Source organism: Brettanomyces nanus, chromosome 1 (genome assembly GCF_011074865.1).
Source record: "Brettanomyces nanus chromosome 1, complete sequence".
NCBI classification, from domain to species: Eukaryota; Fungi; Ascomycota; class Pichiomycetes; order Pichiales; family Pichiaceae; genus Brettanomyces; species Brettanomyces nanus.
This window is the reverse complement of record NC_052374.1, coordinates 3,092,766-3,114,108: the sequence shown is the minus strand read 5'-3', so window position 1 is coordinate 3,114,108 and position 21,343 is coordinate 3,092,766. Positions and strand designations below refer to the sequence as shown.

Sequence of the window (21,343 nt, the reverse complement as noted above, 5' to 3'; positions counted from 1 at the left end):
CCAAGATCTACTATTTGGGAACAGTGAGTTCCTAATAGGTCACTAATAGACCCTTAATAGGTCACCAATAGGCCCCTAATAGGCCCCTAATAGGCCCCTAATGAGGTAAACCTGAAACACCAGATGTTCTCTACAACTCAACCTTATCTTCTTTCAAATCCTCATCCTCCTAACATCTTTTCTATATCGCGAGTCCCTAACAATTTTAAATTTTTCATGTAAAAGAAAAAAAATAAATTAGAGCTTAAAAATTTTCTTGTATGTAAGACAACTTGATCTCTTCATTGGAGTAATTACAGAAAATGCCACAAAACGATTACATTGAACAGTTCATAAAAGAACATGGTCGAAGACTTGATTATGAGGAAAGAAAGAGAAAAAGAGAAGCACGTGAGTCGCATAGAATAGCCAAGGATGCACATAACTTGAGGGGATGGAGAGGTAAACAGTTTGCTAAAAAGAGATACACTGAGAAGATTGCCATGAAGAAAAAGATCAAGGCTCATGATGAGAAGAAATTGAAGGGACCTTCCAAAGCATCTAATGAAGAAGGAGAGGCATTACCTACATATTTGTTGGACAGAGAACAACAGAATACTGCTAAGGCTATATCATCGTCTATTAAACAAAAGAGAATGGAAAAGGCAGACAAATATTCAGTTCCATTACCAAGAGTGAGGGGTATTAGTGAGGAGGAAGCATTCAAGGTTATTAGGACAGGAAAAACCAAACGGAAATCGTGGAAAAGAATGATCACTAAGCATACGTTTGTTGGAGAAGGATTTACCAGAAGACCTGTTAAGATGGAGAGAATTATAAGACCATCTGCATTGAGACAAAAGAAAGCCAACGTGACTCATCCAGAGTTAAGAGTGACAGTTTTGCTACCAATTCTTTCAGTGAAAAAGAATCCTCAGTCTCCTTTATATACTCAAATGGGCGTGCTTACCAAAGGAACCATTATAGAGGTAAACGTTTCAGAGCTTGGGTTGGTGACGGCAGGAGGCAAAGTTGTCTGGGGAAAATATGCTCAGATTACCAACGAGCCTGATAGAGATGGTGTTGTCAATGCGGTTTTATTAGTTTAGGCATGTAAGATATAGTAAAGTAAAATAGGTTGATAGACTGAAATGTAAGCGCTCGCTTATCGGTTAGAATTGTGGTGCACTATGTCCTAATTAGGAAAGTCCGGAAACTATTTAGGCGAAGCGCTCGAGGGTCGCCTTGTTATCGGTTTACTCTCACTTATCTATTCTTGCTTCTTCATTTTATATCTCTGTTTTGGCATCATCATGAAACTTGCCTTACTCGTTTTGGCATCCATTGCCTCAGTATCGACTGCCTTTCCTATTTTCAACATCAATTGGGACAAATTATCTCAAGAGGTATTGTCTGACTTGAGACCAGTCACTGGTTCTAGTCTACTCCCCCCCGATCGTCCTGAAATCGACTCTGAGTCATTACAGGATCTCATTCTTGAAGATTCTCTTAGAGAGAGAGCAAACACATTGTTTTCTATCGCTTCATCTTCTAACAAAACATGGGGCCATCCTACTCGTGTAATTGGCTCTAAAGGTCATTGGAAAACCATTGGCTATATCAAGAAGGAGATCAAGAAGTTAGGCAATTACTACAATGTCACTGTTCAACCTTTCAAGGCCTTTTACGGTGATGTTTTCTACTATAATGCCACAATCAATGGCACTTACTTGCCAGAATTAGATCCTATGGATATGAGTCCTCCAACGCCTCATAAAAAACCTGTTTCTGGTCCTTTACTTGCCGTAACAAACTATGGATGCCTTCTCGATGATTACCCCACTGATTCTGAAGGCTCTATTTTACTTATTCGAAGAGGAAATTGTTCTTTTGGTGAAAAGGCCATAACCGCTGGTAAATTGGGTGCCAAGGCCGCCATTATATACAATAATGAGGACGGTTCTATTCGGGGAACTCTAGGCGTTCCTCCCAAGGGAACTGCAGTGGCACCATCTGTTGGTATCTCCAAGACTTTAGGTGAATATTACCTTGGATTATTGGCCTCCGGAGAGCATTTAGAAGGTTCGGTTGTTGTCGACTCATTTGTTGGAATCGTCAAGACATTGAACGTTATTGCTGAGACCGTAGAGGGTGACCCCAACAATATCGTTATGCTAGGTGCTCATTCAGACAGTGTGGCTGCCGGCCCCGGAATTAACGATGATGGTTCAGGTACTCTGTCGCTATTGGAAGTTGCCAAACAACTAACCAACTTTAAGGTTAATAACAAGGTCCGTTTTGCCTGGTGGGCGGCTGAAGAAGAAGGATTACTTGGCTCTAACAATTATGCTGAAACTTTGACCCCTGACGAAAATCAGAAGATCCGTGTCTTTATGGACTACGATATGATGGCTAGCCCTAACTATGAGTACGAGGTATATGATGCCAACGATGTGGATAATCCAAAGGGTTCCGGAGAGTTGAAAAACTTGTATATTGATTACTATACTGAGCATGGATTGAACTATACCTTGATTCCATTTGATGGAAGAAGTGACTATGTTGGATTTATCGAACATCACATTCCAGCAGGGGGTATTGCTGCCGGCGCAGAGAAGAAAAATGTGTTCAACGGTAATGTTTTAGACCACTGTTACCATCAGTACTGCGACAATTTAGATAATTTGGCCTACGATGCTTGGATGATCAATACCAAGCTTATTGCCCACTCTGTGGCCACCTATGCTAAATCGTTTGAAGGTTTCCCAGAAAGAGAGCCTTTGTCTGGTTTCTCCAATTCTTTGAATGCCGACTGCGTCCCAAAGACCTTCAGATATAGAGGTCCTTACATGATCGATTAGATTATTAGAGACATCACACATAAAATAAATACCAACTGTTACACTTTATATTTATACTCATAAATTCTCAAGATATTGATCCATGGTATACATTCTGTACTCTTCACCGATCTGTTCATCCTGCTTCTGATCTTTCTCTCTATCCTCCTCTTCTTCTTCCTTAAAGAATCTTTTGAAGTTAATCTTTTCGCTATGTTTCAATCTGCTGAACGAGCTAGATCGCTTAGGTTCATTAGCACCATATAAGGCATTTGGTGGTTGCAAATCCGGTGTGAGGTAATCGTCTCCAATCTTTGGAGGTAAGGTCTTCATGGTTATCACAGAGTCCCTGTTAACAGAACCCCTAGCGTTAATAGACCGGCTATTGACGTCGTTGTTATTGATACTACTAGACCGAGAACTTGGTTTCCTCAGGCTATGAGTTTGGGAATTTCTTTGTAGGGGTGTACTGGCAGCCTCCTTGAGAGGTGATGGAGAAAAGCATAATTCCACGGGAGAGGGTGAGGACGAAGAATAATCGCTCAGATGGGTCTGTATTCGTAAGGTTTTATCACCATGGTGATCATGATCATGATGCTGTTGATGATGGTGATGATGGTGATTGCTTAGATGAAAATCATTTTTATGGTCAGGATCAAGAGTCTTGTGCTTATGCGGATGTGATAACTGATCATGATGCATATTGATTGGCAACGATAAAGCAGATCCCATCAGTGCCGGCGAAGGAGAAGCCATAAAAACCGGGGAAGTAGAAGAAACTGATGATCTGGTGCTAGGAGCAAAACCTGAATCGATTCTACTGCCATTTTCAGTGTCTATCAGAAGACTTTGCCGTGTTTCTTTCGGCTGGAGCTGGCGTTGCTGTGGTGGTGAAGATGCTGTTAGATTAAAAAGCTTGGCGAAGGGACCCTTCAGCCTGGTGGTTTGGCTTCTTTGCAGGGGACTCGTTTCTGGACTACCGTTAGAGTACATTAGCTGGTCACTGATAAAATCCGAGGACTCGGAATTTCTTATAAGATGGTCAGGACTTGGGAGTTTGGGTCTCTGAGAGGGTGTTGAAGGTTTCTGACTTCTTTTTGGAGAATTCTGAAGGAACTGCTCATTGAAATGCACAAACTGTTGATAATCTGCGTTGTTTGAAAGTATCTTAAATAGTTCGTGGGATTTGGTACTCTTCAAATTAATTCTGTTCGCAGGATCCTTAACTAGAAACTTGCCTATCAAATCGATCAAATCGTTATAATACGTGATAAGTTGGTCTTCAGAATGCAAATTCTCCTGCTTCAGCCGCTGCATAAGAAAGACATCTTGATAGCGACAAGGCGGAAGCTTCAATGAATTCTCAACAATATCATTGAATAGCCGAAACTCGTTCTTGTCATAGTAGGGGAAAGTCTGGTATAGGAGATAGTAAAGAGAGATTCCTAAGGACCATATATCCACCTCATAGAATTCCTTAGAGGATTGCTTCTTGAAACGAAGATTTTGGAAAATCCTATTTAGCGAGCCATTGGTAGAGCTCGAATTGGTGTTGTGTTTGCTTCCGGTCGTTGCAGATGCTTCGTTGCAGCATATCTCTGGAGGTAAAAAGAGTGGAGTACCAACCAATTTCTTGAAAATCTCAAACTTGTCGCTGACACCATCTCCGGTAAGCTGATAGCAAGTTCCAAAATCAGATATCTTGACAACACCCAGCGAATCGACCAAAAGGTTTGAAGGTTTGATGTCTCTATGCACTATATGTTGAGAATGAAGGAATTCCAAGCCATTGATAATATTCTGCAACTTGAACTGTATATTGATAAGGGAGTCTTCACTCCCCATAGCTTCTGTCATATTTGTGGGCGTCAATTCTCCCATGGGACAGTACTCCATAATAAAATAAATACGATCATTGGTCTCGTTCTTAATGATCGAGTACAGTTTGACCAAATTGGGATGGTGATATTGATTGACTATGTTGATGATTCTCATCTCGCTCTTGATTTTGTTCAAGTTCGACAATTTCGACATGTTGAGCATGGGCTTCTCCAAGCTTTTGATGTTGACTATTTTGACTGCATAGTAACTATCATGCTTCACATGGCTTTTCACTAATAATACTTTACCGAATTTTCCATGGCCAAGACTGCGTGTCGTTTTGAATTCTCCAAGGTGGAATTCTTTATCATCATGCATCTTATACCAGATATCACTTCTGGAGAGACGACAAATCCTTTGAAATCTTCCCCAGACCTTCAAGGGTATGCATGAGATACTACCGGTATTAATGGATTCAACTATTGGGTCGATCGACCACCCCTACTAAAAAAATTTTCTCTCCAAATTTTCTTTCCAAATTTTTTTTTCAACCGTATGTATGTATATAAAGAGCGATTATCTCAAACATAAAGTGGAATACAACTACTTTGTTTTTCCTTTGGTAACGCCAGAAGATCATATTTTTTGTACATGGCTCTTGCTTTTTACCAGAGCCATCCGGAATATGTCTTTATTTAAATGGCAGTGATATAGTTTTTGGAAAATTTTTAGCTACTTACCATCCTATAGGAGGTAATAGTTATTGTAAGGCTCCCTGGTATCTATGAGTATCTGTATATGCAGCTACCTGCTTATCCAAGTTCCCACGTACCTAAGTTCCCACGTACCTAAGTTCCTACGTTCCCACGTACCTAAGTTCCCACGTAACTAAGTTCCTATGTTCCTACGTTCCCACGTGCTACCTAACGGCCTGATAATTCACCGGCAATTGGTAAAACTTAAAAATAAATCATTGTAATTCCTTATTGTATGCTACTCTCAGTGCATATCCTATTTAGGAAATGAAGCCATAATCAACGCGTTAAAGGCCCAGCTGTTTTTAATTTTTTACGAAACCGAAGAAAAGATCCGGGCCTAAGATGGAAAACTGAGGAGGAAAAGTCGAGCTCTGTTTTTTTTTAAACAAAGAAGAGAAAAAGAGAAGTAAGGATCTTTTCTTTTGTATTAACGACTTGTTAAACTGCTTTTTTTCTTTCGTCTTATTCTTCTATCTACATCATTAGCTTAGCTGTTTTCCCTTAATTCTTCTTCGCTATGACTTCGACTTTATTATTAAGACGAGCTGATAGTGATAGCAAATGCAATAAAAAAAATTCAAGCAGTCAGTACTGTGAGACGGGTCAAAACACGTCTGCTTTGGTCATCTCTTTGGCTGTTGTCATTCCTGTGGTAGTTATTGGAATAATTGTCGGATTCTTTACTTGGAAAGCATACAGGAGAAATAAGAAGGAGGCACTGGAAGACGACGATCCCGATTTCAACGGTGACAATATAGTACTTCCCGACATTGCCAAAGGTGGAGATCTTGATGATACTGGCAGATACCGTTATCCACCCACTGCCACGAATAGCAGCATTCAGTTACCTCAACCAGCTGCCGAGAATCCTTTCAATGATCCAACTAATCGTTCTCCTGGCTCCAACATTAGCCACAACAACAACTCGAACACTTCCAGAACCGGCCCTTTCCCCCCCTCATCATACTATAGAAATGCATCCCAAATGAGCCTTGCACATTCGTTCCATAACCCTGTTGATTCAATTGTTATTCCCTTTGCAGAAGAGACGGGTTCCAAACGTTCTCTAGAAGACCTATCCAGGCAGTTGGGTGGTGATTATGGCGGATATAGGTTATCTGAGCGTAAGCTCAATAGCGAAGGTGCACCTACTCTTCCGTTTTCAAGAAGATCCTCTTCTATTGCCTCAAATTCTTCTAAATGCTTAACCACCGCCAGTTACGAGCAGGATCCTCATCATGAAACTCATCTTAATACCACACAGGCTCAGAAGCACGATACTTTTAATGAAGACCTATCTCGCCCTGAGAAGGTTCATGCCAAACAGCCTCTTCAAATCAGCACGGTGAAGAGTCAATTTCAATCTTATTCTGATCCCCGAGACAACTCCAACGGGGAGCATGATAAACTATCTCACTCTTCTTTGGAGGATAAGCCTGTTTCGGCAACTGAGCTGTCTGATAAGGGTCACTGTTCAGATGCTACAAGCAGTGACGTGGACAGATCAAACGGTACTCATTCGATGTCTCAAATGACCTATCAGACTCCAAGTGAATCTATATCACGTATACCTTCTCGGGAGTATTCATTGAGCGGAAAACTCGCTCAAACGGAGGTAGAAATGCCAGCGACTGTTGAAGACGCCTCAGTTTGGGAACATTCAGAGCATGAAAATACTAAAGGGCTTGCCTTTGATCGTTCTAGTGGAAATTCCGTGATCCAGCCAGATGGGGATGAAGATAAAACTATTGGGCTGAAAGTTAAACTGGAACCAAAGGTAGAGTCGGTATTGCCAGAGAATGCCGATTTGCCAGATCTTTCAGCAGCAGCAGACAAGTATGACGAGGCTGTGAGTCCTGAGGAAGAGGAGCAGATTAGACGAATGAAGTCTGTATACAAAGTCTACTTCTCTAGGGATAATTCGGTTCGCTCGAAAAGCTCAAGAAGCGATAAGCAAAGATTCGAAGTGAACGACGAGGAAGCCCCACCTCTTCCGGATATGCCAAATGTTGGTAATCAGTTGCAACAGAACGAGAAATATCTACAGGATACAACATCTAAGCCAATGCTAAGCGTTGACACAATCAACAATCCGGATAAAGAAGCTAACCGTATGAGTACTGCCAGTTACAGTTCATCGGTTTATGTGCCTACAGCAGATCCTAATCCGAACGAAGGTTATTATCCTCATCAACAGATTCAGTTTATGATGGACCAGCAACAGCAACAGCAACAGAGACAGATGCAAGCGCGAATGACTAGACAAAGGTACGGCCAAGCTGTTCCACCACCGCAAGCCCAGCAGCTACAAAGACAGCCATCTGAAGTTCCTATCAAAGTGCGAACTAGAAATCTTGAACAGTTACCATCACCACATCAGTTTTCGAATAGAAAATCGACCCTAGATACATTTACAGAGTTTGATCGAAAGCGGAGTTTACCAAGGGCCACCACTGTGGGGTCATCACCTAGTCTGACACCAAATTTGGAGCAAGTTCAATGGAATCAGGCACCTGCGAATCCATCTCCTCATCATATTGATGAATCGATGATGATTCACGGTCCTGTAGAGATCGCTGCCAGTAAACATTACATGCCGAAGGGTAGCTTAGAGGACCAGGTGAGAAAGCTGTCTTCATCTGCATCGATCAACCAGTCTCTACCGTCCCCCTCTCTTCACCACAATGCATTTTCTCCAATGAGCGGGTCACAGGCTCCTCAGGGACAAGAAGGCTTGATTCCACACTCGGGAGCTGATCTACGTAGACAGATGGGCAAGTTGAACTTGTAATACTACTGCCTTGGGGATTCAAAGAATGCTTTTTTCCTCATTCTCCATTTCTTGTACTCTCTTTATTTTGTATACAATAGGATAATAAATGTGAACAGGATGTTATAGTCATTTCTGGGATATAGTAAAGATTTTAATTGAGGTTAGAAGAATAATTGGATTCGCGATGGAGATCGGCATCAAGAGAGGCTTCATCGCACTTACACTTTCCTCTCTGACTCAGATTCTGGCATGGCTCCTCAAATGAAGGGACTAGTCCAGTTCATTACGGATATCCGAAATGCAAAGGAAGTAGACGATGAACAAAAACGGATTCAGACGGAATTGGTACACATCCAAAAGCAGTTCCAGCAGAGTAACTTGTCCGGATATCACCGTAAGAAATACATCTGCAAGTTATTATACATCTATTTACTGGGTCACCCATTGGATTTTGGATTCAATGAAGCGATTGAACTTGCCAAGTCAATCAATTATAGCGAGAAGACTATTGGTTATTTAGCACTGGCTGCATTTATCAAAGGAAAACAAGGTCGAAATGGTGATGAAACATCAGATTCTCAATGGCAAAGCATTTGTGAAGCACTTGATATTGATTTCAGTTCTCCCAATGCTGAACATGTGTGCTTGGCATTGAGTTCGGTTGTTGATCTATGTGATTATAGGGAATCCTTAGTGAAGCGGTACGAGACCCGAGTATTTGGTGCAATGGTGTCACCAGAATTCGACTTTACAGTCAAAAAGAAGGCCGCTTTAACTATGTATAAGTTTGTCAGAGTAGATTCGGATGCCGTTTCTAGACATCCTGAAATCATATCACGAGCCGTTCCATTGATCAATTCTGAAAGTCTCAGTTTGGTGTTGGGAGCGATTCCATTGTTAGAAGTATGCACCCGTTTAGACTATAAGGCTTGCGAGCCATGCATTACGCTTGCCATTAATAAGTTGTACGAGTTGATTGTGGAGAAAAAATGTCCCGAGGGCTATCACTTCCACGGAACGGCGGCTCCATGGGTAGTAGTGAAGCTTTTCCGACTATTGGAGGCATTGGTACCCGATGCATCCTCGTCGAAGGATATTCTTGATAAACCAAATATGAATCGGCTCGACGAGATTTTGAAAGTAGCTGTTTCTTCATCCATAGAGTGCTCTTCAGATCCCGATAGCTCCGTCGAAGCACGAAATGTATCCGGTTCCGTGCTATTTGGTGCGTTGTCCCTCAGCGCACACATCATTATAGAGGAGGAGCAAGAGGTTGTAGCTGCGGACTCCCTATGTGTTCTTTTGAAGTCACCCGATATTAACACTCGATATTTATCACTTGGTACGTTGCTTCAGATAGCTGCAAGAAACGACAAGTCCAGTGTTGCAGCAATATATAAACATTTCAGTCTGGTTTCACTTCTTCTCAGAGATAGAGATGTTTCTATTCGACGCAGAGCTCTTGATCTCGTATACATGGTTTGTAACTCGAACAATATAGAGAAGATTTGTTCGGAATTGCTCAAATATCTTGCGATTGCCGAGTTTTCTATGAAATCTGAAGTAGCTGTGAAGGTGGCTATATTAGCAGAGAATTTTGCTACAGATGCCACTTGGTTTGTGGTTACCATTGCTAAACTATTGGCATTAGCTGGAAATTATGTGGAGGACGATGTTTGGTGCCGCATGGCTCAGATCATCGTCAATAATGATCAGATACAACCTACTGCTTGTCGGACCATGGTGAGATACTTAAAAGGAGGTCAATATCCAGAATCTATGCTTAGGTTGGGATCATTTGTTCTCAGCGAGTTTGGACAATTGATAGAGGATGTTACCCCGTTGACGGAGCAATTCAGCTTACTCTATGTACGATATCCACAATCGTCCGTTCTTACCAGAGCAATGCTTCTCTCTGCATTTTTTAAATACTATTTCAAATGTGAGAAATTGCGTCCACAATTGAAGAAAGTGTTTGAAGAGGAGACCAATTCGTTCAGCTCCGAAATCCAACAAAGGGCTCTTGAATATCTTGCCTTAGTAGAGATGAACGACCCAGCAGTTTTAAAATTGATAGTTGTTGATATGCCACCATTTGCTTCCAAGGTATCTCCATTGATTTCGAGATTGGGCACAGTTGAAGCGTTGAAACAAACTTTCAAATTGGCGGAACCGACAGAAAGGAACCCGGAGTTAGAAGAACAGGAGACGCCGGTCTTTGAGAAGCTCCTAGCCACATCTGAAGCCAAATTGATTGATTTAGATAGTGGTAGAATTGGCACCACGATAGCCACTGGTATGGCTGCGGTGTCTCGGCCGGCACCTCCTCCTCCACGGAATAAAAGAAGAGCTACCGTCAACTCATTATCAGATACGGGTACACTCAGTGCCACGTCTACAGGATCCAACGACAATAGCAGAAGGAGCTCGGTTTCGCTGCTTCACTACCATGAACCTGTACTATCACCAACCTGGAAGGAAGGTTATTACAGACTATGTAGGTTTGATCAAGGTATATTCTTTGAAAACTCGTTGATCCGAATTGTCTACAGATTGAAAAGAGATCGCAGTACTTTGCACATAAGTCTCAACTACACAAACAAATCACCTTCAACGATTACAGGATTGACGGGGAAGGTTATTCTTCCAAAGCAGATTGGCTCGGAATATGTGGTGAATGTGGTGAAGCATCCGGACAGTACCATACCCGAAAAGTCTAGAACAAATCAATTGTTAGACGTGATGATTAGATCGATGTATAGGGATGCATCTGTTCCTATAATTCATATCAGCTTTATGTCAGGAGGTCTTAGTAACATAAAGTTGAAGCTTCCTATTATTCTATTTAAAGGAATGTGCCGAGGAGCACCTTTATCAAAGGAGGTGTTCCTCAATAGATGGACTCAAATAGTACAGACTTTAGGAAGCAAAGGAGAAGCTCAGCGGATGATCAAATTAACTAAACCTACAACTACTGTGGCTCTAGGCAGGCTGATCACGTTGATTGGATTTGATAACTTGCCTCAAGTGGATGCTAATCCTTATAATATTGCTGCTGCAGGTATCTTGAATGCGAAGACGCAAAATTTCGGTTGCTTGATGAGACTTGAATTGAGTCCAAATGACAATACCTTAGTCGGACTCACTATAAGGTGCACCACTGAAGGGCTTTCAGATATATTTGCGGAGAGTTTATCAGACGTTCTAACCAATGAATGATCAGAGATAACCTCTTTTTTCTACACGTGACAATGGGAAAAGACCGAGCTCTCGAATAGAAAGCGATTTTTCAGCTGTCTAATTTTTTTCTAATTTGAGAGCTGAGTGAAGTCAACTAACTCAGTCTGAGGGGTTCTTCTATCTGCGATACCTGATAAGTGTACCTTTTTTCTTTATTATATTCCTGTTGCCTCTTTCTTTATTTTTGTGTATATGTTCACAAGAGCAAAGACCTTTGAGAGGAGTTGCCCACAGTTATCATTTGTTTTTCAAAGAAGATTCAAACAATTCATTCCAGATATGAGCATGGAATATACAAAAGAAAGAGCTGAAGAGCTTCTCAGCAAGGCCAAAAATGTGAATGATATAGTTGGTAAACTTGGGGGAGGAAAGACAAGATTGGTGTGTGTTTCAAAGTTGAAACCAGCAAGTGACATCAAAGCTTTATATGATGCAGGCTATAGACATTTTGGAGAAAACTACGTTCAAGAATTGACAGAAAAGGCAAAAAGTTTACCTAAAGATATCAACTGGCACTTCATTGGAGGTTTACAAACCAATAAGACGAAAGATCTTGCCAAAAACGTTGATAATTTGTATGCTGTGGAGACCATTGATACTGAGAAGAAGGCCAGAAAGTTAAATTCGACCCGTGAAAACGTTTCCAAACCGATTATTAACATCTTCATTCAGGTGAACACATCCGGAGAAGAACAGAAATCTGGAATTTCACCCGAGGATTGTGAAAAGTTGGCCAAAGTTATCTTGGATGAATGTCCAAAGTTGCATCTTCAGGGAGTGATGACGATCGGTTCGATAGTGGAATCAAAATCCGGCGGCATCAACCATGATTTTATCAAGTTGGCAGAGGTGAGGAAGCTGTTACAAGAGAATTTGAAAGTGGAATTAGAAATGAGTATGGGAATGAGTAGTGATTTTGAGGAGGCAATTAAGCAGGGATCGACTGAAGTGAGAGTCGGATCAACGATATTTGGAGTCAGACCTCCTCGAAACGGACATTGAATACTCATTCATATTTATTTTATGCAACATTATCCTGGTTTAATTGGACTTAGTTAGAATATCTTCCTGACCTCAATCGTTTCTTATTTTTCACTTTTATTTTTCACTTTCATTTTTCACTTTTATTTTTTATTTTTTTTTTGATCGACGTCCGGAAGCCGAGGATCTTAGCGGTAGAGAAATCTGATGATCTTCTGAACTGGAAATGTGTTACTATTCTCTTCACTACGAATCATGGCTCAAAAAGGTAAAAAATCTGGACCTGGAGTCACACATAGAGCGCATAAGCAGCAGCTTGTGTACGAGGATATAAATGCGGAGAAGGAGCAGAAAGGACAAGAGAGTAAGACAGAAGCTGAGGCACGTGACATTGAGGATGACGATCTTGAAAGTGATGAATTGCGTTCCGCTTATTCTTATTATACGGATCTACTTGATGAATCAATCAAACTTCCCAATGTTATTCAACTTATGGTGATTTTTTTCATTGCCAATATGATGTTTATATACTACACTCAGAAGATAGATCAAGACAACGGAGAATCTGATCCTATGTGGCCTTTTATATATGGAGGATTGGCTGTTATTACGGCTTTAGTCGAAGTCATTATGCTCTGTATCATTTCTTATAGAAATTATAAGGCAAAAGTGAACGGGGCTGAGGATGAAGAGGAGAAGAAAGCTATTTCAAAGCCTCAGCTTCCTGAATTCAGTCTCATATACTCTATTTTCGTTCCATTGACTGTCACTTTGATGTATTTTCCATCCAAAATGCCGGTCATTATTGCTTGTATTGTTCAGGTGCCTTATATGAATCCTATCGTTAGAATCTTGGTTTCTTACGTCGCCATGTACCAAATTGGTTCTGGTCCTTACACGATTACTTTTTATGAGATGCTCAGTACCCCCATTGTGTTCGCATCTTCGTATACTTTGCTAGAACATTTCATCGCCTCGTCCCTTTCTGTTACTGAGAGAAGCATGTTTTCATATCTAGTCGTTGCTTTATTAGTATTTGCCGATGAGTCTACCTGTGATATATCGCTTGTCATCTTCCAGAAGCTTGTTCTGGCATTTGGTATTAGTTTGGCATTGACTTCTTGTCTTGTTGGTTTCTATAAATCTCGTCAGCAAGGCACTTTGCTAAAGAAAGTGACCCTTTTACTCATTTACGTTGTTTTTATTGGAAGCGGTTTCACGCTTTCCTATAGATTCCTCAAGCCAATATTAGGCAAAGCCCCTTGGTTTTGGATAGCTGAATATATTGCTCAGGATGCTGTCAAGTCGACAATTTTCAAAGCGTGGATCACTTCCTCGGTGGTGTTGGTTCCCTCCATTCTTTATCTGGCTAAAAAGATTCCATTTGGCTTTAGAAGAAAAATCTGGCATTTTGTCACTTTGACTGCCTTGGGATATCCAATAACAGTGGAGCCTCAACTAACATCGCTTGCTCTTGTGGGCTTGTTCTGTATTTTCGCTATTGTGGAGCTCATCAGAGCCAACAATCTTCCTCCATTTGGAGGTTTCATCCGCAAGATCTTAATTCCTTTTCAGGATAGAAAAGATACTGAAGGTGCGTACGTTCTTTCTTATTTATTTTTGGTTCTAGGTGTTGCTTTACCTCTTTGGCTCTCAAATTGTACCGGTACTCAAGGTTCTGTCATTGGATTGGTGGTGCTAGGATTGGGAGATTCGTTTGCCTCTCTTATAGGAAAGTCTATGGGACAATTGTACTGGCCAGAAGCTTCGAAGACCATTGAAGGTTCTTTCTTCTTTTTCTTCTTCACAGCATTCGCCTTATACACTTACCAGAACGTGGGTGAGAATTCTTATGATAACTATTCTCTTCTCCTCACACCTGTTATTACCGCTATCTTGGAGGGCAATATGAGCATGAATGATAACGTTGTGGTTCCTGTGATAGGTTTAATTTGCTTGGATTTGATTCAACAAGTTAGATATTAAGTATACTAAACGAATAACCAATGGAGTCCTTTCTCTTTTTTTTTTTACCTCTTTAAATCTAATTTTCATCTTGGTCCCAAAACGGCAATATGAGATCTGTCTTCGGACTTTGAGCGCTTTTAAGATTGATCCTCTTTGTTATTTCTGGTTTGCTTCTTTTCACTATTCACTGATTGTCTACATGAACCTCTTACAACAACACATAAAAGAGGAAAATTTATACGATGTAAGTTTAGGTCGATTAATTCCTCAATTATTTTGCTTACTAACTTTACTTATAGAGTCTAGAGCCTCCTCAGGAAAGCCTCAGAGTGCCATCGGTGGATAGATATGACAGCTTAGAAATAGTCACAAAGCAAAACAGTGAAGAACTTCCGCGATATGTTCAAGCGAATGTTACGAATACTCGTCAATGGTTCTCCTTTATTCGAGATATCCTTCTCAGAGAATGCAGTCCAAGTGATAACTCGGGTCTCACTATACTTATTGATTGTGCTTATCAGTTGGGCTCGATTGACCTGAAAAACACTTTTTTGCATGAATTGAACGGCGATTTCAGCAGCTTGCTGACAAACAGAGTCCTTGTCTGGCGGGATTTTATTTCTTTGAAAGAGATCAATGAGAGGTTATCTTTATTGACATCTAATATTCCTACCGACAAGCAAGATTACAGCTTGGATTATATAGTGGTATCGAATCTGTCGATTTTTTACTGGCAAATGCGAGATACTGGAGATTACAACGAGCTTGTACGGTTCCATAATCTATGCAAGACGGTGAGTACCAACTATTCATGCTATGTGATAACATCACTATCGTTTCTATCATAGTTAGACGCATCCTTGCACCATATTATTTGTTCAATTTCCCTTCTCTCTGAAAAATCCAAAAATTTTTCACGGATCGAATTTTTTTTTTTTTTTTTAGTGGAAGGATCACCACTTAATCTGTCTGAAAGCTAGATATACACATCAAGATGAGTACAACTTCCAGTCCTACAACTACGTCTGACAAAGAGACTCAGGCTAAGATATTAAGCCAAGTTGAATTTTACTTTTCGGACTCGAACTTGTTGAATGATCGATTCTTGTTCACTACCCAGCAAGCTAATGACGGCTGGGTCCCGATTTCTGTGCTTTCTCAATTCCAGAGAATGAAGAAATATAGACCTATAGAACTTATTGTGGAGGCTTTGCGTTCGTCCGATGATTTCTTGGAAGTTAGCGAGGATGGTGAAATGGTTAGAAGAAAGATTCCACTTCCAACGGACCAGAACCAAGTTCAACTCAACATTGCCAAGCGATCCGTTGTGGCCGATCCATTTCCTATTGAGGCTAGTTTGGATCAACTTTTGGACTTTTTCAACAAGATTGCACCTATCAATCAAGTTAGAATGAAGAGAAAAAACAAAGAATTTACCGGATCTGTTATTGTAGAGTTCAAAAAGGAGGAGGATGCTGTCAAGCTAGTGGAAGCAGAACTAAAACCGAAGTTTGGAGATAAGGAGTTGAAGATCATAAGCAAAGTTGCTTACGATGAGTCCAAAGCACAGAGCTTCGGCCAAAGAAGAGGTGGTAAAGGTAGAGGAAAAAAGGGTAGAAATCATAAGCATGATGATAGAAAGAGAGACGAGTCTCCAAAGAGAGAGGAGAAGAAAGATTCGTCCTACAGAGAAAGAGAGGATAAGGAGCCTAAAGAGGAGGCCAAGGAGAAGTCTAAGGATGAGTCTAAGGATGAGTCTAAGGATGAGTCCAAGGAGGAGGCCAAGGAGGAGTCTAAGGAGGAGTCTAAGGAGGAGTCTAAGGAGACTTCTGCATCTGACAAAAAGTAATCATCAGGATCACTTCTGTAACCTTTCTAAGTGTGAAGCTATAATATACTATTAATTAGAACCAAGTAGAGGCATAATATCAAAGTTGTGGCTGTGAGTGGTGCTGACACGAACTCAAAATGTAACGAAACGCGAAAACTAAGACGAACGCGTTCCGGCCCATTTTTTAGACTACATATTTAATGAGAAGAAGTTCAATTGTTCGATAGTTGTGCATTGCTAGTATCTTGTAGAAACTATGTCTGTGTCTATTGGCTCGCAAATCGTGGCTAAATTTGGTCCCAAGGCTGATGAGCCGAACGTTATCAAGAAATGTGAGGAATTGATTGATCTCTTTGGATTGACACCGGAGGAGTTGTTCTTGAAGTGGGAAACCTATGTTGTGACGTCTTCTACTGTCGACGAAGATATTCAACTAACCGTTGAGAATCTAATTCATTTACAGGAGTATATTCAAAAGAAGATCATCAAGGAAAGTCAGAAAACACCTTCTTCAAGCCATGCAAAAAGATCTGTTGTTAGAGCTACGCCTAATGTTAGTATGAGTAGCGTACTGCCTTCCACTCCTATGTCGTCGACGCATAAGCGGCGAAAATTGGAGACTCCGCAATCACGAAACTCCGAGGATGCTGCTTTCTTTTCTGCTCGTGGATCGTCCCCTCCTTTTGCAACCAGTAGTGATCATGAAAGCACTCCATCTCATAACGTACAGAATCAGAAGTCGGGCTGCATTTTAGAGACTTTGAATGGTGATATCATTAGTGAGGATAAAACTGCGGTTGAAGGTGCTTCTCAGCCTAACAAGCTCAGGTTGGTGGCTAACTTCGACCCTACAAAATACAAATTTCGCACTATGAACCAGAAATTACTTGAAGTGGCCGACTATCTCGATGATCAGATCGATAGAACTGCCCAGATTGTTCTTGATCACTATAAATTCGATCAAAATGAGTTTGGAAACCCTAATATACAGTCACAGACTGAGATCTTGACTATTGGAAGAATAGTTCCAGACTCTCCTACCTCTGAATTTGATGCTGATCTCAATGCTCATTCCATATTCTTGGAATCGTCACGCTCTGGAGGTATTGGACAACGCGTAAGGTTGAATTTGAATGAGTTGAAGGATTATTCATTCTTTCCAGGTCAGATTGTTTGCTTGAGAGGTATTAATCCGACGGGAGATTTGTTTAAAGTTATCCAAAGGTACGAGATTCCCTATTTAGGGGCGCCTGTATCTACATTGGATGATCTTCATTCTTACGAGGACCAATTACATGGACAAAATATGAAAATAATTGTCACAGCGGGTCCTTATACCCCCAACGGAAAATTGAGCTTTGATCTTCTTTCCGAATTTGTTGATAGAATGAACCAAGAAGTCAAACCTATAACCATAATAATGTTTGGGCCTTTTCTTGATGTCACACATAGTCAAATAAAAGAAGGTACTCTCAGTTTCCCTGATTTGGAAAAGGAACCGAAGACCTTGGACCAGGTTTTTAAGTATGTTATTGCACCCATCTTGAAACGACTAACGTGCCATCAAGTCATTCTTATACCTTCTACTAGGGATGCTACTACGGATCATGCTGCCTATCCGCAGGAGATGTTTGATAGGAAAGCTATGGGGCTCACTAAAAACTTCAAATGCTTTCCAAATCCGGCTACATTTTCCTTGAACGAAGCTCTTATCGGTTGTTCCAACAACGATGTGTTTAGAGATTTAAAGGACGTCACTGGCGGAAATAATCTTAGTGAATCCCGATTTAATAGGGTTTCAGAGCACGTATTGGAGCAGAGGCGGTACTATCCTGTGTTTCCCGGTGGAATCAAACGTAAAAGAAGCTCAATTCTCTCTTCGGATGACCCACATAATCGGGATCAATTAATCGTTTCAGGCGCAGATTTGCATGTGCCCTATATGGGATTAACTGAGTTTGCAGACTCACTTCCAGATGTGCTGATAATTCCTTCAGAGCTAAAGCATTTTGCCAAAGTGGTGAAGAATGTGGTGGTGATCAATCCGGGACATTTTGTCAGAATGAATAGTAATGGAACTTACGCCGTGATGACAGTGAAGACGCCAAACCTAAAGGATTTCGATAAAGTTGATGAAAACATTTATTTAAATAACATTTGGAAGAGAGCTAGGGTTGATATTGTGAGGACATAGTTATAATTGTTATAGTGATTTAAAGAAGAGAGAAGTATAAGTTAAACTCAGTTGATTTTTTTGGTTTTCTTGGACTGTCCAGGAATCAAGGTTTGAATTGCCTTGGAGATCAAGGCTTCAGTATCGTTGGGCAAAGAAGTATCCTTTTCGTCCACGGATTTCACAATCTTCTGTAATTGTTCCTCTCTTTTTGCAATTACAGAACCCGGATCCGTGTAATATTCGTCAATGACGACTTCACCGATATAAATGACAATCTGCGTGGTAAAGCATGTCAAGAAAGCAAAAGGAAGAATATAAAGCCAATTTGCCTTGACGGATGTATGATCAGTATATGAAACAAGATCCCCTCCATTGTACATTAAAGTGATACAAACAGAAGTGAATGATCCAATAATAAGCAAAACCTTCAGGAAGAAAGGCCATGGGTAGGATGAATCTGATCTATCTGGGATGGGAGGTTGAACAAGCTTAAGCAACTTGAAGAAATCTCCTCTGGTTTGAATTAGCTCGACAACTAAAGAAATAGCGGCTCCAATGGACCAAGTAGGACCAAACAACATCATGAAACCAAATTGAATAACCATCTGTCTGTATTCATCGTTGATATTATAAGAAGGAAGCGTTAGTTTGGATCTAAGATCGTTCAAAAGGTCTTTCTCATCATCAGAGTCCGTGGTATCAACGACTTCCACGCCCCCAAGGAATTTTCCAACAAGTGGAGCAGCGGAAAGCTTGTGAAGAACGAATGGAAGTCCGTATTCCATAAAGAGGCCAATTATTTGGTTGGTGACAATAAAATAACTGAACTGGTTGATTAATCTCAAGTTGTTAACTGAGTAATTGGATGTTTTGAGAGGGATCTTGTAGCTGGACAAGTATATAGTTGAATTGGTAAGAATCTGTGTGTATTGGTCGATGGTAGACAAATATGGATTGACCTTGTAACCGACAGGCAAATAGATAAAGGAGGTGATGTAAAGAGGAATATAGCTAGCTAAGAAGTTGTAGACAAACATCTTGAAGAGCAATGACTTGGACTGAGTGGCCTCAGTAGGGTTGTTTTCAAAGGATAGGTAAACGTTGGCCACGGCAGAGTATATTGCGGTGCAAATAGGGACAATAGTGCAAACAACAATAGTAGGAACCAAAGCCAAGAAGGATTTCCCTGGTCCCTGATACAATTCCGTGAGAAAGATTTCTAACAAGAAGCATGCAAACTGGAAAAACACCAAGTTCAAAGAACTTGTGATGGCAACTGGAGCAAAAGCAGCCTTTCTAAGCAATATTTTATAAGGAGGATCCTTCTTTTCAGTTCTAGAAACATCGACACGAGACACATTGGTAACGTTCCAATCCTTAGCCAATTTCTTCTCACTTCCGTACCAATAGAGATAGAAAGAGACCCCCCAAAATAGGTTTAAAAATGTGAACACTTTAGAAAAACGTCCATAGAGATGGTTGGAAACAATACCAATGACCGAAAGAACCAATAGGAACAGAATATATTGGTTGATGGCACGAAAATAGAACGAATACCTAGAGCCGTAGTTCTTCAAAAGGAAGCTGGATTGGGCCTTGCTGGAAGTAGCGTTGAAGGGAACAAGAGTACTTTTAAGCACGTTCAGGCCCTTTTCTGACCACCTGAAGCTTGCCACAGGTATACATGCCTTAACAAACGACCAGTTACCCTTTCCTACGGTGATACCGGCGCCACCTTCTGATTTGGCAGAAGACAACTTGGCGCTGATTAGCCTAAGTCTGTCAGAAAGTGTAGGCTCCTCCGTCAATTGGTCGACAGAGTAAAGACCGTCGATTCTTTTTGCCTTTTCAAGTAATGATTGAAATAAATCGGCTGAAACTGTGACAAAGAAAAGCAGAAAGCCTAGGTGATTGTCTGGTTTGATTGCTACTACGAAGCGATTGAGGTCCAATGTTTTCACTAGGCGTTTGATGTTGACCTCAGCCTCAGGCAACGGCTGCTTGGTCTTTAAGTCAATTGGAGTGCTGACTTTGAGTACAAGATCGAATTGGGCTAGAGAAGGCATTTGGATTCAAAGAAGATGAAGGTAGAAGAGAGAACGAGTTGATTATTTAGTGAATATATACGGCTGTACAGAAAACGTAATATGCGCGAAGGCCACCCGTGGCACCTGGTGGCTCCCGGTGGCACCCTATAGAACTTCCAGCATGCAGTAGCTCGCCGGCTACCTTAAAAACTTAGCCAGATACGATGGAAGGTCTTTACTTTCGACATGATGAAGCTCTATCTGGTGCAATCTTTGCTGCTTCTGGCTTCGTAGTGTGCTGTTGCGACGGTACTTATGTTCTTCCCGAGGTCGTGTGACCTTGAATTTATGAGGCTTCAAGAACTTCTGTATGTAGTCAGGATACCTGTTGTAGTTATCATATTTCCACGAAGTTTGCCGAAACATGACTGGCCTCTTATATGAGATATTTTGACTGGACTGTGAGTTGGGTACCTGTAGCACTTCTAGTTCCTTTGGGTCCTTTGGGTCCTTTGGGTCCTTCGGGTCCTTCGGGTCCTTTGGTTCCTCTGGTTCCTCTGGTTCCTCCGGTTCCTCCGGTTCCTCCGGTTTCGGCTGCTTCTGGAAGCTTGCTTCATTGACACTATCGTCTTCAGGCACAAAAAGCCGAAACGATGCCTTCTTTTCACCTTCGGTTACTTCTCCCTTCTCCTTCTGCTCATCGACTTCTTCCAGTTCTGATTCAGCATCAATAAAATTCTCGTCTTCGCTTTCATCACTCTCCCTCTCTAGTTCGTTGGATTCCATTTCCAATTACTAGATAACTCTAATAAAGTATCCTGTCGCTTTCCGTCGCCGTCTCCTTATCAATCGTCCGTCTCAGCATCACATCTGTACATCCGTACACCACATTATATCCTTTTCATCTTCTTCTTTCCCTGCTCTCTTTTCCCTGCTCTCTCATTTGAAG

At 41.1% G+C, this 21,343-nt stretch overlaps 10 protein-coding genes across 10 annotated transcripts; 8 read left to right on the top strand and 2 right to left on the bottom strand.

Annotated features, from left to right (window-relative positions):
• Positions 1-302: 302 nt before the first annotated feature.
• Positions 303-1,088, top strand: FOA43_001460 (uncharacterized protein; the record flags this gene model as incomplete). The annotated part of the gene is made up of 1 exon (XM_038921775.1): positions 303-1,088. The coding sequence occupies one exon, from the start codon at positions 303-305 to the stop codon at positions 1,086-1,088; it is 786 nt and encodes a 261-aa protein (XP_038777703.1).
• Positions 1,089-1,292: 204 nt separating this feature from the next.
• FOA43_001459 (uncharacterized protein) lies at positions 1,293-2,840 on the top strand (the record flags this gene model as incomplete). Its single annotated transcript, XM_038921774.1, has 1 exon — positions 1,293-2,840. The coding sequence occupies one exon, from the start codon at positions 1,293-1,295 to the stop codon at positions 2,838-2,840; it is 1,548 nt and encodes a 515-aa protein (XP_038777702.1).
• A 57-nt stretch (positions 2,841-2,897) lies between these two features.
• FOA43_001458 (uncharacterized protein) lies at positions 2,898-5,018 on the bottom strand (the record flags this gene model as incomplete). Its single annotated transcript, XM_038921773.1, has 1 exon — positions 2,898-5,018. The coding sequence occupies one exon, from the start codon at positions 5,016-5,018 to the stop codon at positions 2,898-2,900; it is 2,121 nt and encodes a 706-aa protein (XP_038777701.1).
• Positions 5,019-5,915: 897 nt separating this feature from the next.
• On the top strand, positions 5,916-8,189 carry FOA43_001457 (uncharacterized protein; the record flags this gene model as incomplete). The annotated part of the gene is made up of 1 exon (XM_038921772.1): positions 5,916-8,189. The coding sequence occupies one exon, from the start codon at positions 5,916-5,918 to the stop codon at positions 8,187-8,189; it is 2,274 nt and encodes a 757-aa protein (XP_038777700.1).
• Positions 8,190-8,420: 231 nt separating this feature from the next.
• Positions 8,421-11,390, top strand: FOA43_001456 (uncharacterized protein; the record flags this gene model as incomplete). The annotated part of the gene is made up of 1 exon (XM_038921771.1): positions 8,421-11,390. One exon carries the CDS (start codon positions 8,421-8,423, stop codon positions 11,388-11,390), a length of 2,970 nt encoding a protein of 989 aa, XP_038777699.1.
• A 300-nt stretch (positions 11,391-11,690) lies between these two features.
• FOA43_001455 (uncharacterized protein) lies at positions 11,691-12,413 on the top strand (the record flags this gene model as incomplete). The annotated part of the gene is made up of 1 exon (XM_038921770.1): positions 11,691-12,413. The coding sequence occupies one exon, from the start codon at positions 11,691-11,693 to the stop codon at positions 12,411-12,413; it is 723 nt and encodes a 240-aa protein (XP_038777698.1).
• A 205-nt stretch (positions 12,414-12,618) lies between these two features.
• On the top strand, positions 12,619-14,378 carry FOA43_001454 (uncharacterized protein; the record flags this gene model as incomplete). Its single annotated transcript, XM_038921769.1, has 3 exons — positions 12,619-12,622; positions 12,705-12,712; positions 12,738-14,378. The coding sequence occupies 3 exons, from the start codon at positions 12,619-12,621 to the stop codon at positions 14,376-14,378; spliced, it is 1,653 nt and encodes a 550-aa protein (XP_038777697.1).
• A 976-nt stretch (positions 14,379-15,354) lies between these two features.
• On the top strand, positions 15,355-16,209 carry FOA43_001453 (uncharacterized protein; the record flags this gene model as incomplete). The annotated part of the gene is made up of 1 exon (XM_038921768.1): positions 15,355-16,209. One exon carries the CDS (start codon positions 15,355-15,357, stop codon positions 16,207-16,209), a length of 855 nt encoding a protein of 284 aa, XP_038777696.1.
• Positions 16,210-16,447: 238 nt separating this feature from the next.
• Positions 16,448-18,385, top strand: FOA43_001452 (uncharacterized protein; the record flags this gene model as incomplete). Its single annotated transcript, XM_038921767.1, has 1 exon — positions 16,448-18,385. The coding sequence occupies one exon, from the start codon at positions 16,448-16,450 to the stop codon at positions 18,383-18,385; it is 1,938 nt and encodes a 645-aa protein (XP_038777695.1).
• Positions 18,386-18,432: 47 nt separating this feature from the next.
• Positions 18,433-21,180, bottom strand: FOA43_001451 (uncharacterized protein; the record flags this gene model as incomplete). Its single annotated transcript, XM_038921766.1, has 2 exons — positions 18,433-20,420; positions 20,703-21,180. 2 exons carry the CDS (start codon positions 21,178-21,180, stop codon positions 18,433-18,435), a joined length of 2,466 nt encoding a protein of 821 aa, XP_038777694.1.
• Positions 21,181-21,343: the final 163 nt, after the last annotated feature.